This window comes from Copadichromis virginalis, linkage group LG8, assembly GCF_057382275.1.
Source record: "Copadichromis virginalis isolate Kocher_CV1m ecotype Utaka linkage group LG8, C_Virginalis_male_GT1.1, whole genome shotgun sequence".
Classification (NCBI taxonomy): domain Eukaryota; kingdom Metazoa; phylum Chordata; class Actinopteri; order Cichliformes; family Cichlidae; genus Copadichromis; species Copadichromis virginalis.
In genome coordinates this window covers 17,818,762-17,833,973 of record NC_140625.1, presented here as the reverse complement: position 1 = coordinate 17,833,973, position 15,212 = coordinate 17,818,762, and the positions used below count along the sequence as shown (strand labels likewise).

General features: G+C 38.1%; 1 protein-coding gene across 1 annotated transcript in view; it reads right to left on the bottom strand.

Annotated features, from left to right (window-relative positions):
* The window catches only part of LOC146703150 (protocadherin-15-like), a 230,776-nt gene that overhangs the window by 109,256 nt on the left and 106,308 nt on the right, over positions 1-15,212 (bottom strand). The window contains exons 17-19 of the mRNA XM_085466271.1: positions 12,035-12,167; positions 11,757-11,836; positions 7,575-7,668 (exon numbers count right to left, since the gene is read on the bottom strand). Of these exons, the coding sequence (XP_085322397.1) occupies positions 7,575-7,668; positions 11,757-11,836; positions 12,035-12,167 (307 nt within the window). The remainder of the gene's footprint in view (positions 1-7,574; positions 7,669-11,756; positions 11,837-12,034; positions 12,168-15,212) is intronic.

The following is a 15,212-nucleotide window of genomic DNA, read 5'->3' as shown; positions in this document are numbered from 1 at the left end:
GGGGTCCTTAAGGACTAGTAATGCACTGTACAAATACAGGCCATTTACCATTTACCATTTAATCCCTTTAAATAATGAGGGTTTGTGCTTTCAGAAGATCACTGTGAATGAGGCAGTGGCATTCAAAACACAGTGTCAGACTTTTCACTTGGCTTGAATATAGGCCAGTCAGTGTTAAATGAATAATTAAGAGTGAAATGTGGGGGCAGACAAGGGTTAAAGAGGGGCTGCTTTCAGACTGAATTCAGGTAAGTGTGGTTTAAAAAACCCCTGCATGCTAATTTAAAAGGGCTTTTGGCCCTGCTATAAAAAACTTGAACTAAGAAAAATAAATAAAATGAATCTGAATGTTTGCCTTTAGATTCTAGGAATGAAAAATGTGTCAGCAAAACAGATGACGGATGGAGTGTGATCTAAACCTGATTGCGAATGAGAGGGAGAAAAGTGTCTAAGATGGTAAATAAAATCAACCGAAACAAACCTGAGGCTTTGATGTATATTTGTACGGGTTTGAAGGGGAAAATGTGTTTTACAGAACATTATAAGCAAATGTAATTTGTCTTAGGCTTTATCAGACTGTGTAACCAAGAAAGAGTCAGAGAGGGAGAGGCCGTAGCTGATTAGTAGGGGTGCAACGATATTCGTATCGATATTGAACCGTTCGATACAGTGCTTTCGGTTCGGTACGCATATGTATCGAACAATACAAATTTTTTAATTTATCTTATCAACTTTCCTTCTGACGATGCTGTCTGTGTTGAGCGCTCAGTGAATCTGCGCTCGACTACTCCGCCTAGGCTGCACTGTCGAGCGCAGATCCACTGAGCGCTCAACACAGACAGCATTGTCAGAAGGAAGAGCGCAGGGCAAGCTAGCGAGACAGAAGTTAAGCTCTCCTTGCAACATGGCAAATTGAACCTCCCCCACCCTCATTCAGATCTGGCGTTTGGAATTATTTTGGTTTTCATGTGACGTATGACCCTGAAGGTAAGCGAGTCATGGACTAAAGTAAAACAGTATGTTGGATGTGCCATGCAATGCTCAATTACATGGGTGGGAGCTAGTGTGTTAGCGCAGTTAGCTCGTTAACGTGTTGGCCGTGTTGTGGCGTTAATGTCATTTCAACGAGATTAACGCTGACAGCACTAGTGGGAACACAACGAATATGACTGCACATTTACTCCGACATCATCCTAGTGCAAAGACAAGTGGAGGCAGACAAAAACAACAAGCAGGCATGCTACAAACTTACCCGAGTCATTTAGACAGCCGTTAGCACATGATTCTCCTTATGGGGACCTGATATGTTTAATAAGCTGCTGAGAATATAGCCCAGAAGAAGCGCATAGTATAGCTTTTATTTTGGAAAGATAATAAACTCTCTTTTCCAAAGATGAGTGATTCCTCAATCAGATACAGGGCTCGCAATATTGCTAGCCCGACGTCCCGGGGCTAGCGATTTTTCCAGTCGGGCTACCAAAATCTATCTCTGCCCTGCCCGTCGGCCTATCGTAGAAGGAAAAATATATGTCAATGCTTTTGCATTCTTTCTGAAATGTAGCTGGGTAATTATGTCATTGGCATCGGTGAGCAACTGTCAATATGTGACATATTGAAATCGCGTTTGAATTTGCGCTTGTTTTTTGCTTTCACTTTGCAATCGCGCGAATTGTGTATAGAGAGTGACAGCACTGATCTGTGAGTGATGATAATTTGTGCACCAATTCCTCTGACATCGTCTTATCAGTCGTTAGCTTACTACGCAAACATGACGAGTGAAATCTCCCGCAGCAAGCTTAAACATGTGAGAGGTTAATCGCGCAGAGAATTGCTGAGCGTATGTGAGTGCAATTCTCAGGATATATATTTTAGTTCTGCTGAGCCAAATAAGACAGGTCAGGGTGAAGAAGTGACAGCCAAAGAAAAGCTTACCACAAAACGGAAAAGTTATGACAAATCAGACTATAAGGCAAAAAGAAAGTGCAGCTTCATGGTTTCATGGACAAAATAATTTCTGTGGCTGCGATATGACGAGGGTTAGGGTTAAATTTAAAAACTGTACTTTTGAGTTAAAATATATATTTAGAATTTTAATAAATGACAAATTAAAAAGGCATGAACATTTTTTGTATCGAAAAAATATCGAACCGTGACACCAAAGTATCGAACCGAACGGAACCGTGAATTTTGTGTATCGTTGCACCCCTACTGATTAGATGTCACCAATTTCTTAATTTGACTTTCATGAGTGGAAGAAAGAGAGTCATCCAATATTTGACTTTTAAAGAATGGAATTGGGAGGAAGAAGGGCTCACCAGTTTATATCAGTGGGATTAGAAGAACAGAGGCAGTATGTGTGGGCCTGTGTGTGGGGAGAGTGACAATCTCAGAGGTGACAACGGCCTATTGAGGCTGACAGGGAACATTGGTGATGCAAGTGATCTAAGGTTAAAAACTCACACCTGACAAAACTGTTTATCTGCATGGCAGTGTATGTAAAGCAGAGAGAGCTATGACACAATGAAAGGCGGTCTGTGAGCAACACTGTCAAACACACATACGGACACAAAAGAAAGGGATGGAGTAAGGTTCATTTCGCCTTGGCAGCTCTGAGAACATCGCTTTTAAATACCCGCGCACCTCAGAGTTTATTATTTCACAGACACGGTGGCCATCTGCCATATTTTAGCAATCACCCCACCGGAGAACGCTGCATTTTTAAGGGTTTAGCTATATAATTTTTAGTGGTCCGCCAATGCAATGTCACAGCTGATAACTGACAACACTGCAGTTCTTCGGAATTGCTAAAACACTAAATCACATTCTCCGAGCCAAATGCTCAGTGTGTTGAACCCAGTTATTGAATCAGTCACTCAGCAGAACCTGACTTACACACAATCTGCAGATCTTATTTGTTCCACTTTCAAAATCTTAAACACGCTCGGCGCCTAAGAACATTTTTTTTTGCTGTGTGATGTGCTCGTAATGAACGATGGCAACCAGGCAGAAGTTAAACACAATTAAGCAAAGTTGTTCACACTTGCTGCTAATGATGCAATGAAACCAACATAAGACAGCAGGGTGTACAAGCTGAATACTTGAATTCTCACTAACAATCAAGAGTGCAAGGAAGATGGTGAGAAGAACGAGATCAAGAACTGTTTATTTATCTGAAATTGGAGAAACTGTGGTAGATTAGTGTTCCTGTTTAATGACCAATGAAAGCAGGACGAAGAGTGCAGACTTTAAGCAGGTTTATTTTATGGCGCCAGTAATCAGAAGACTCAGGGCACAGAACAGGTAACTCCCAGCACGACGCTCTCGGTGTTGAAACAGTCCTTCAAAACAACAGCATGAAGTACAGAAGGATGGAGGTGTGAAGGAATCAACAGGGTCAGCATTTCATTTATTGACTGTGTCCTCCAGCACAACAGGATACGCACATGAAGTGAGTATACAGAGAATCCTTAGAGGAAGGATTAAAGATCAGATCAAAGGCTGTCTTCTGGCCCGACCCACAACAAAGACCTGATGCTGACTTGCTGCTGACTTTGATTTTGCAGAAGATACATTTAGTGTATAGTAATGTGCCTTTGCATTCTGAATAGAAAAGCGCTAAATCCCCCACACATTTACAGCAATACTACTTGCCTGTAATAATCAGATGAAAAAGCATTTGCTGCATTATAAACAAAGCTTTGCTGGAGCTACTGTATATGCCTCTGACCTTGTGTTTCCCATGTTTTAATCCAGTGTGTAATGAAAGGTCAAAAGTAGTTTTAGTTTTGGCTACGTGTACAATGTGAAAACACTGATTTTGAGTACAGATATAAAAGTACTTTGAGGAGACTGTTAGATATTGCAGGTAACACATAGATTGATGACTATTTTTATAAGACACAGGAAAGCTTATTGTAATGCTGTCCTCTAGTATGCTGAAAAAATATCAATAAATCAGCTACAATTCACGCATACAGTGCATACATCTGTGTAAATAATCATTCTGTACATTCGATAATTTTTAATCCTACAACTGTTTACAACTTGCATAGTTCCCATTTCTGTATAGCTGTATATCTCAGATTTCTGTAAAGTTATTTATTTCATATTCTGTATAGTTTTTCATATTTATATCCTGTTCATAGCCTGTTCCTTGAATGTTTTATTCAGACTCCTTTTTTAAATCCGCCATCGCTGTTGTTCTAGTTTTTGGTTTTTGTTGCATTTTCTTACTCTATTTTTACATATAAGTAAAACTTGACTGAATGTAGATTGAAAAGGAGTACTGAGTCTTCAATAAATCTGTCTTAGCAACTGAAGAGATTAATGTTGCACATGTATAGGAAAGATTTGCAGAATGTTGCAAGTACAGGCCGACTTATTTTTTTAGCAAGTACAAGTCCATGCTACAGTCTGTAATTTACGTCTGCTGTTAGGTGATTGCAAGGCAACATAAATGCATTATAATATGTCACACATTATTTAGGTTTTTTGGATGCAAACTATGTTGTTGTCATGAAAATAAAATAATATGACACTTTTATAAGGTTTTCTAGGTACATACAGTAAATGCTACAAATGGGTCATTTTAGCACATTAGTAGGCGGTTGCTAGGCAACGTGATGACATTATAATGTGCAATAAAGGTAAGAATCTTCCGGAGCCTGAGATGTACTTGTGTGTACTACAGATCATATAGGAGGCATTTTCACACAGACAGTATGACACCTCGCAAATATTTTACTTGCCCCAAAGTTACATCTGCGCGGAAAAGAAGACGAGATGGTGGATGTGAGAAGAATGAGCACGTTGTTAGTTTCTCGTCTTTTCTAGGGATTTAAAAGTCTGACCTTGTCTGTTCCATACACATAATAATTAAGTCTTCACATTCATTAACGTAGCAGCGCTAATCCAGACAGGATTTATTTACTAATGCAATGACACAGTCCAACGCGGGCCATTTGCTGACAGTTTCTATGGCATCCCACAATGCACACCGTCCTTACAGTAAAGCTGGTTTACTGCACCAACTTGTAGGGTCCTCAGTCTGTGGCAGCATGATGGATTCACTGGCCAAATAGCCAATTAGGCACTTTGTAGCCTGACACTCTCACAACAGGACATTTAATAATATAGGACACAAACGTGTGCGTGTGTATGTGCGCCCATATGAAGACAACCCAAGGCCTTCCAGGTGATTCTGATTAATGGGCCTGTATAAGGCAACTACACTCCAATCTCCTCTTCTCCTTTTTCCCCATTTCTTTCTTTCCTTGTCTTCCTTTCAGTTTCTCCCTGTAGCTGATATCATTCCCCTCTTGTATACCCTCTCTTTCTCTCTCCATTCACAATCCTATACTCTTTTACTCTCACTCAAAACATAATGGAGTGTCAAGCAGACAAATGTCCAAACTACTTTTATCCATTTTCTGACTTCTGGACCCTTGGGATACAAAGATAATACACTAATTGCCAAGGTCCAGAGAGCAATAGACTAACTACATGGTTGCATGAGCAAGAGTCTGTGTAATATCACTTTAGCACAAATCCACCGTTAGGGCAGCACCAGCACAATGAGTACCTCTCACTCCCACTTGCCGTTTCCCTCCATATTCCATAATAAAAAAGGTCACAGCATTATAATCAGCATTTTCTCCACAGTGGGATCTTAAACTTTACCTTTTGTTTTAATTGATGTGTGTGTGTGTGTACCTGTTTAAACATCTTTGTGAGGACCAAAACCTGGCATGCCACTATACTTTTGAGGACTTGTCGGGACCAAATGCCAGTCCTCATGAATCTGAGGGCATTTTGAGGCTCAAAATGTGGTTTTAGGCTTAGGGATACAGTTAGGTTATGGTTATGGTTAAAGTAAGGGGCTAAGGAAAGCATTTTATCAATTCAATATCAGGTTTCCTTAATAAGACGTAGAACGGCAAGACCATCATGCAGATGGTGATGGTGCAGCTTTCATTTAAAATCATTTTACACAATACCTCCACAGAAACAATGACAGTGTTGCTGAATTGTGTACATGAAAAATGCTGTAAATAGTTAACAAATAAGAAAACAAAGACAAGAAGAAACTGCAAGGTTAATGCCAGGCTTCTGTCTCACGTCTGCACAGCTAAACGTTCGTGGTGTGAAGAAAGTCAGATTATCGGGAACAAAACACGCCTTCTATCTATCATCAGAAAAGTATGTGAGGGGGTTTTAGTGAAGCGTTTGAGGTCAATGCAAATGTCAAAAAGAATTCATCTTCTCTCAGCTTGATCATAAAGTCTGACAGTGAAAGAAGGATGTTAAGCGGTAAGGTTTCTAGCACCCAAACATCACCAGTATGTGCAACTAATTGCCTGTGTTGATTACCATAACTTACATTTAACCTCCTGAGACCCTAACTCTTCCACAGCATGCATTTTTAATTTCTCTTTGATATTTGAGCATATTGGGACCCGATGAATGTAAAAACAAAGAATTACCAGATTATTTTTTTACCTAATTTTTGTTTCTAAGAAAAATGAGGGCGACATATGAGGATATTCATTTTAAATTGTGATAGAACAGTAGCAGTATGTTGTTGTTGTTTTTTACCAGGCTATATGTATACAGTGCTTCTGCTGTAAAGACAGGTCAAAAAAAGCATAAATTATGATTCAGTAAAAACGACCTACTTTCTATGAAAAGTGTCGTGCGGAAGGTTCGCAATGCATTAAAATTTCAATCACCATACTTGAACTTGGTGAACAGTTCAAATTGAATCCCTCATGCTTCAGGCCTCCTGAGTGTGAAACCAAACTGATGGATAATCTTAAAAGTTGTCAGACAAAGCAAACATAAAACCTGCTAGAAGAGGAACTTAACAGCAAACAGTTAGCATTCTGTTGCCCTCTTTGGTTTCAAGCATATTTTAAGTTGGACTCTGTGTGCTCTTTGCATTCTGTTATGCATTTCAAATACTCACCATCATTGTAAATTGGCTTTCAGTAAGAAAGAAATGAAATGATATTACTGGGACTGTGTGCTTAGAAGGGCTTTTGGATGCCAATGTAACCGAAAAGCACAAAAGCGTTCCACCAACACCAAAACATCAAGTTCTTTGGATGGTGTTACTGAAGAGTATCAGTGTGAAAAAACATAGGCAGCGTGTGGACACACCATCGTAGTGTTTGAATCATACTAACAATGTGGTTTAACACACTTGGTATTTATAAAAAGCTATCGGCAGCCAGCTAAAACACATTATTCTGCCTTTCCTGGCATATAGGCCATTTTATTCTATTAACATTTTTTGAGCCTGCAGGCTCAATAAATGTAGACATTCATTTCTTTACAGTCAGTTGCTATAAATAGATTTTAGCTTTTTGTTATTATTACTGTGACTAAATGACAGGTAATTAAAACAATTCTAATAGCCCTCTTTCTCAGATAACACCACATCTGTTGTTTGTGGAGCTTCATTGTGAAGGATGGAGAATTCTCTCCTGGAGCTCCTCACTTCTCCTCTGGGGGTTTTGAGACAACTCGAGTAAAACAACAAGTAAATATCCATATGACACAGAAGAGTTTCTTACTCCTTCTGGGTGTCCGTCTGAGGCTGTCACCACCAGGGTGTAATAATCCAGAGTCTCCCTGTCCAGAGGTTTGTCCAGAACCAAATAGCCTGAACTGGAGAGAGAACAAAACACACAGAGTTCGTGTTAACCCTTCAGGCAAAAGAACAGGAAAAATAAAAAGATGATGAAAGACTGTGCAAACCATGGTGAAACTGCATACTGTAGTTTAGTAAAAAAAAAAAAAAAAAGAGTTAAAAAAAAGTTTAAATTCAAAAAGTCTTGATTGACTTTTTACTTTAACCCTAGTGATATATATACATGTAACTGCATTAAAACTTTAACTCCCACAAGTGTATTTTTTCTGTGAATATGGGTATTTAAGTAATGCAGAGTGTGCCTCCTACTCACTTAACTGGTCAAGGGTGATGACTTGACCTGTTTTGTTATCATGAATTAACACAAAACTAGAAAGGTGAAAGACCAGCATCTTGAATTTTTATGTCTGAGTAAAAATGATCAGATCATCTGTTTCTGTGCAACTTGTCTGAATATTCTGATCAATCAAAACCAGGAAAATGTTTGATTTTAGCCTTGGTTTACTTTTTTTTAAATTTTCCAGTAACGATTTAGATAATGACTGAAGTGTTTTTAATTTGAACCTCTTAAATGTGTTAGAAACCATCTGAACTGTCGTGTGTATCAGGATGTGTGCATGTGCTGATGCACGGGAAAAGTTGTGTGTCTGTGTGCGCAGAAGAGTTGCCCACAGAGAAAAAGATGTAGAGCTTTTTTTCTAATAAAAAGCAGTCCATGTTTAAATGTGTAGGTTCGCTCACACACAGTCTAGTTTTTTCATATGAACAACAAATTTTCTTCAGAAATCTCCAGTGTACATAAATTCCATAAAGACCTCGCATACACTTCAAACCTAAAGCCTAGATATGTTTTAAAATTTATTATTATTATCAGTAGTATCAGTAATAGTATTATTAAAAGTAAAAATAGGACGGCAACCTCCTTGCAACCAACTATTTGCCAGACTTTGAGCAACCCTCGATCTCTGGTTTAATGTGATTTTCTGTGTAGACAGCAACAGATTTGCAGTTTTCACCATTTTATCACAGTGAATCACTGCACCAAAGATGCTCTGAATATCGCAACTGCCAGCAAATGCTCTCAGATCTGGTCCCTGTCTTTGAAGCAACTATTTCAAAATGCATGGTTTCCAATCACTGTTTTCCTTGTGTACCTGCATTAGTTGGTGATTGTAAATTGGCCATAGGTTTGATGTCCAGGGTATACCCTGCCTCTTGAGGTAGGGCAAAAAGGCTCCAATCCCCAGTGAAAATGGATGGACAAATCCTAAAATATATATGTAGGAGTGCCTATATCCATCCACAGCTAAAGCACAGAGTGAAAATCAGACTTGTTCTTGATGATTCAGATTTACAAATGAGGCTTTATAAATCAGACAAAATGAACGCGTATGCACATTTCTGCTATACAGAGGGGTTTTTTCTTCATCTGGCTCCTGTTTGGTTATCCTCGTAAAGTGCACTTAAGCTGCACTCCTAAAACCACACAAAACAAATGAAAAGTTAAAAAAAAAAATCACTCCCTCCCACGCCACCATATGTTATATGTTATATTATACTTGCACAGTGGAAAAAGAACAACTGGACGCTTCCTCCCATGGAGCCATAATAATGAAAACAGAGCGGAGACACTGAAATATCTGGCATTCATTGGAAGATTTTACCATGTCAGAAACAACCCACCAAATATCCCCAGAATGCAGAAATGAAGTCTTTGCTTAATTTTAATTTGTACTGTGAAAATCTTCTAAGCAATCAGCTCCTTTCCTCACACTTATTTTGTGATTTTAATTCCTCATGTCTCTCTTCCTGGTGATTTCTAATACTAACATTTTGCTCTTCATTTTCCCCTCCATGCCCTCTTCTCTTATCTTCTTTTCCAACCACTCATTCTCACCCACACCCCCCCCCCCCCCCCCCCAATCTGTATAATTCTGCACCAGCTGGGGTTGTTCTTTCACAATACAACCCTCCAGAAATTTAGACAGGATCTTACCCCCAGCTTCAGAAATGCATTTTTAATGAGAAATAAATGAATTAATACAACAAAAGCCATCAGAGTCTGCGTGTCTTTGAATGTGGTGAATGTGTGCTTGTGTGAGTGTATGTGTGTGTCTTTGCAAGAGCCGTGGTGACGTCCAAGACCTGCATGACCAATTTTTATAAGGAAGCATATTCCCTCATTACATTACTGATTACGAGCAAATTGATTCGTATACAGTTTTATGAATTTGGGTTAATCGGAATACAGACCCACCCACTCCATGACATGCTGGTCAGTCACAGGAGCACGTTCAGTGAGAGACTGAGATTACCGAAAAGCACCACTGAACGACACAGGAAATCATTCCTGCCTGTGGCCATCTCCCTGTACAACGCATCCACTTAACACACTGTTTGCTGCTACAACTACACATGTTTCTTTTCCAACTATTTATTTATAAGTGACTTATGTATGTATGTATGTATATATATGTATATATTGTACTATTCTTAGTTAGCGTATTGTCTGTCTTGTCTTAATGTTGGTTTAAAATGGAGCACTGTAACAAAAAATAATTTCCCCCAGGGATCAATAAAGTATTCTGATTCTGATTCTGAGACAAATTCTCAGAGATAGAGATTAGAGTTATATTTAATTAATTTTTTGTTTTAATTCAAAGTTTGCATTAATTAATGTGAAAGTTATAAGCATCAAGGAATATTCCATGAGGCACGGAGTTTAAATAATCTGTTTGTACATGCATTATGTTTTTATATTGGCTGTGTACACTGTGATCTGATGGAATTGACACACAGCCAAGGCCTTTCTGTTCTGGGAATTTAATGCCTCATTTTCACATTTAGGGCAAAGGGGCAAAAAAGAAAAATAAAATATGTCAGAGTAGTGTGAGGAGGGGAAAAGCTTCTTTTAATTTCAAAAAGTCAAGTCAGTTTATATATGTAGAGCATTTGTGGTGCAGATGTTCAGATGTTGAGTAACGTGGTTTAAAGAAACGCTTGGAGCTGAGTTAGAGTTTTGTGAGTGGATCATATTGCCAGCTGTTGATTAGCTTACAAGCATTTCACTTTTAAAAGAAGTTACAAGGGAAACAATAAATTTTTACTGTGGTACTGTAAATCTGCACTGCTGCTGATTATCTAGACACACCTGTTCAACAAAGGCTTCTGCTTGAGTATCAAAACACCACATGGACAAGCCACAACTGCAGTGTACAGAAATAGAACAGGTAGTATGTGGTTACCTGTCCCAGAAAAACTCTTAAAATGAACAAATATACATTTTATATGAATACATTGGTAGAAATTTGGACTGCATTTGAATATTGGGGCCATGTTTCCCCTCTAATGGATATTATGATTACAGCCTTGATTCACATTTATTTTCTTTGTTTACTTAACTTAAAGTCTTGATGTAAAGAAATAGGTCAAGAAAATCTCGATGATGTGGGTTTTGTATTTACTTCTACGTTACATTCAAAATGTCAAACAAGGTGTGTTAGAAATGTGACCACTAACCATGTTATGTTGACTAGTCAGTAATACTGGTTGTGTGACATTCATAAGATCAAGTGACCCAATCACAGAGGCCGAGAGGCTGGTCTGTGACCATCTGGCAACCACTTTTCACTAGGGAAAATGTGCATTTTCCAACCAGTTAGAAACATTTTCTTGAGATTGCAATGTTACACTTTTTCAAGTTGTACTGCTATTGGTCTCTGAGTTAGTGTTTGTAAAAAAAACAAGAATAACTATATGTAATGTACTAGCAACCAAATCCATTGCGAGAACAACTGCTAAAGGTTAAGGGAACAGACGTTTGACCCTAGGAACCAGTTCTTGTATCAAATCTAGTCAAACAGTGACCATGTGCACGACATCTCCTGAGAAACCTCAATAGTGTGTCTATCGATACAGCTATCATGCACCTACATGCAATACTGACAGCACACTTTGTCACATAATATGACATTTTTGAACATTTATTTTATAATATGCATTCAAATGTTGTCAAAATTAACTTCAGTCAAAGCTAGAACTTTTATTTCTACATAGAGAGTAAAGACCTGAACCCATGCTGAACTGGAATTGTGGGCCTACTTACTTTTGTTGTAGTGCAAAATGTCCCTGGATGTCTCCGCTTTGGATTTTGTAGGTTATGGGGTCCCTCTCCCGATCCACTGCCTTAAAAGTAAACAGAGACAGGCACAAACATAAACATATATGCTTTCTCATTTTAGGTACCGGTATGTAATATACATCAGTCAGTTCTAGTACTTTGGAAAGCACTAATGCACCATGGCATCTGAATGTAAATTAAACACTATCCTAAAAGCCCAATAAGTACTGTGACTGTGTAATAGTTGGTATGACAGCATGTACCTGCAGATTAAGAAGTGTAGCCCCAGTCCTCATAGCTTCACTGATCTCCAAGTTGTATTGTTGCCGCGGAAAACGAGGAGGGCTCTGGTTGTTTGGTGGCAAAACTTCAATGTAGACCGTAGTAATGGATGACCTAAAGGGAGAAAGAGAAAAAGAGAGGGTGAAAAGGCAAAGAAAAGAAAGGGGGTTAGGCGACTAAGACAGACAGCGAGTGTGAAGAGAAGCATCCTATAACGGGAAAAGAAATAGCAGAGGAATGTTAGGAGGGAAAGCTAGAGGATACTAAGGGGAAAGCAGTGTCAGGGAAGGTGAATGGCCCATTATTTAAGTTAAGAGTGGCTGGCCAGTGTTTGTTTCTTTGCACTTCATGCCGAGTTTGATCAATAAGAGCATGAAGTCAACAGTGTAAGTGACAAAGAAACTGGATAGTACTTTAATACAAGGTCTCTTATGCAGTGTTTGAGGTTTCTATTGCGACTTGTTCAAACCCGAGTGAATGTTTCAATGATTCATTTATAAAGAACATGGGTGATGTTACATTAGGAGAAAAGACTTCTTTAATTATAATAAAAGTATTTCTACACTACGCACACACACACACACACACACACACACACACACACACACACACACACACACACACACACACACACACACACACACACACACACACACACACAGAGTTACACAGTGTTCACTGTAGAGGCTGTTTTGTACAATTCTTTATTGTGCCCTTTATTATCAAGTATTATAAAGTATAATATGCTGTGCAGAAGTTTGTCCTTCGGGTATTTTAACCTCTCCTTTAGCTTTAGTCTGCAAGGCTTTCAATGCATATAAACTACTAGCAAATTTACAAAGGCCAAAAAGTGAGTTCTTCTATCCAACAGTTGCAGAATGCATGACTTGTAGGCTTTTGCTCTGGTACTTATTTGTCTCAGTATGTAATACAATAGCATATTGCCTAATTGCTAGTTTGGCACACCTTCAAACAAATCATGAGTAGCTGCTTCAGTTAAATCCAAATATAGCCAGCTGCCTAACATGCTGCTGTTTTTTCCTAACTAGTGCTGCTATGGCTAACGCTAATTCTGAAATGTGCTATGAGAAAAGTACACCAGGTGTTCTTCAACAGAGACCAAGTAGCAACGTCCCCCAAGCAACAGATGGATTCATGTATACTTGGTGCTAGCATCAGTTTAGTGTGGCTAACATTGGCATTTGTTTATTTCTTTCTCCCTGTAGCATGATGTTATAAAAGAAGCAGCCTATTAGGACTAATGTAAATCAGCTATTACATGCATGTTGGCTATAGCTACATGAAAATTTTTATTTCTGGCAGTGCTGATAGACACAACTTCCAGGGTAGAATGCAGAAATGCCTAAAAACCAGCTTTCCACCTGAAGGCTACCAAATGGTGATAGCTATGGTTGTCCTGCAGAAGTCTATCTTCCTGTCTTGACCTCTTTAAACATTTTCCAGTTGATTTTATGGGCTGAGTTACTCATTTTTGTTCATACTGAATAAAAAGATTTACTCTGTTTTGTAAATCTTGTAAAATGTCACAAAATCACAAGTCATTAGTTAATGAGACTCATTCTTCTTGGTCACATCTGTTTCTTTGGCAACTTAGAAGGCAACGGTTGAAATGCTAAACTGGAGGTGTTTTAAAATGAGACTTCAGAAACTAATAGGTGATGTCACAGTAGCTAAAACCATGTATTGACCAGCTGCTTTCTAGCATGCTTGGATCTGATTGGTGACCAGCTCGTCCACTTCACAGTCTGTTTCATGCATGCAAAACATGCAAACAGCAACATAGGCAAAGACACAGACTTTACCTATGAAGACACAGAGTTCACCAAAGTAAACCATGTCTGTAAAAGCACTTAAATTTAGCTAAACATGGGTATTTTAATGAAGCTACCAAAGGGAAAGTGGCTATAGCTAAAGTGTATGCAGAACTCACTTTAACCAACCACAAGCCAAATACAGCAAAGATAAGGTGGGTGTGCAGCAATTTTTACTTAATTATTTGGAGCTCTTTCCACCACCAAACCACTTAATTTTCAGTTTGAGAGAAAATCCTGTAATTTTTCTCAGTTTGAAGAAAATGATAATGTTTGATAATTTTTGCATGAAAATACCACTATTCCACTGAAAGTAATAATAATAATAATAATAATTTTAAGTTTGTTTATTCATGCCGTCAGTTAATGCTCTTAGAAAGAAAACCAAAATAGGTGAAAATTTATATCAGCAAAAACTCGGAATTCAAAACCAGGCACGAAAATTGCAGTCTTTGCATCCCTAATGTAAACCAATTCAATTAAACCTAACTAAACTTCAACTAACCCTGCATTAAAAGACATAAAACTATAATATAAGAATCTATATCATTCTACATACCAAAAAAAGCAGATGGAAATGAATTCAATTAAGCCACACATTCAGTAAACAGTATTAAATAAACTAAATGTGGAAATGTGATTAAAATGGATGATGAAATTATAATGCCTGAATAATGTTTTTAAAAGCAAAAATAGAAAAATTTCCCAGAAACAAGTCTAAGAAATGAAAAATGGTGATAAAATGAAGATTTAAGGTCTGACAGCTTTATTTTGTAAAATGTAGTCACACTTTTTTTTTTGCTTAATCAGCATAACACTTATTCCAAATGAACATGTCACTGTAATGACCTAAAATTGACTGCTTATTTATGGCATTATAAACAGCCTGTTGTATTCTTTTGGTATTTCAGTACTCACTGGGATGTGCTACATGATTATAGATAATTTAGTTGATTTTGCAGTGATTCTTAACATATTCAGATCCACAAGAGCTTAGGGAGACTATAGTAATGACTGCAGTGCAGGGACAAAATTCCTTTCTTCTTATATATTACCCATCACCCATAAAATAACAATGTGAGATGTACTTTACTGTTTTATTTGTATCGTTTTTTCATGGTTTCATTAGAAATTAGTTTACTGTATGTCCAGATTTGCTGAAGACGAATGTAAAGTAGTAGGTGGTTTAAACACTTGCATGAAGCACGATAATGTTTAAACAAGGTGTTATAGGTTTTAGTACATCGACAGCCATCTAATGCAAATAATCAAAGCATCTTATTGCAAACACAGGTCCCAAAACTCATTATATAAAATCACCACGGCT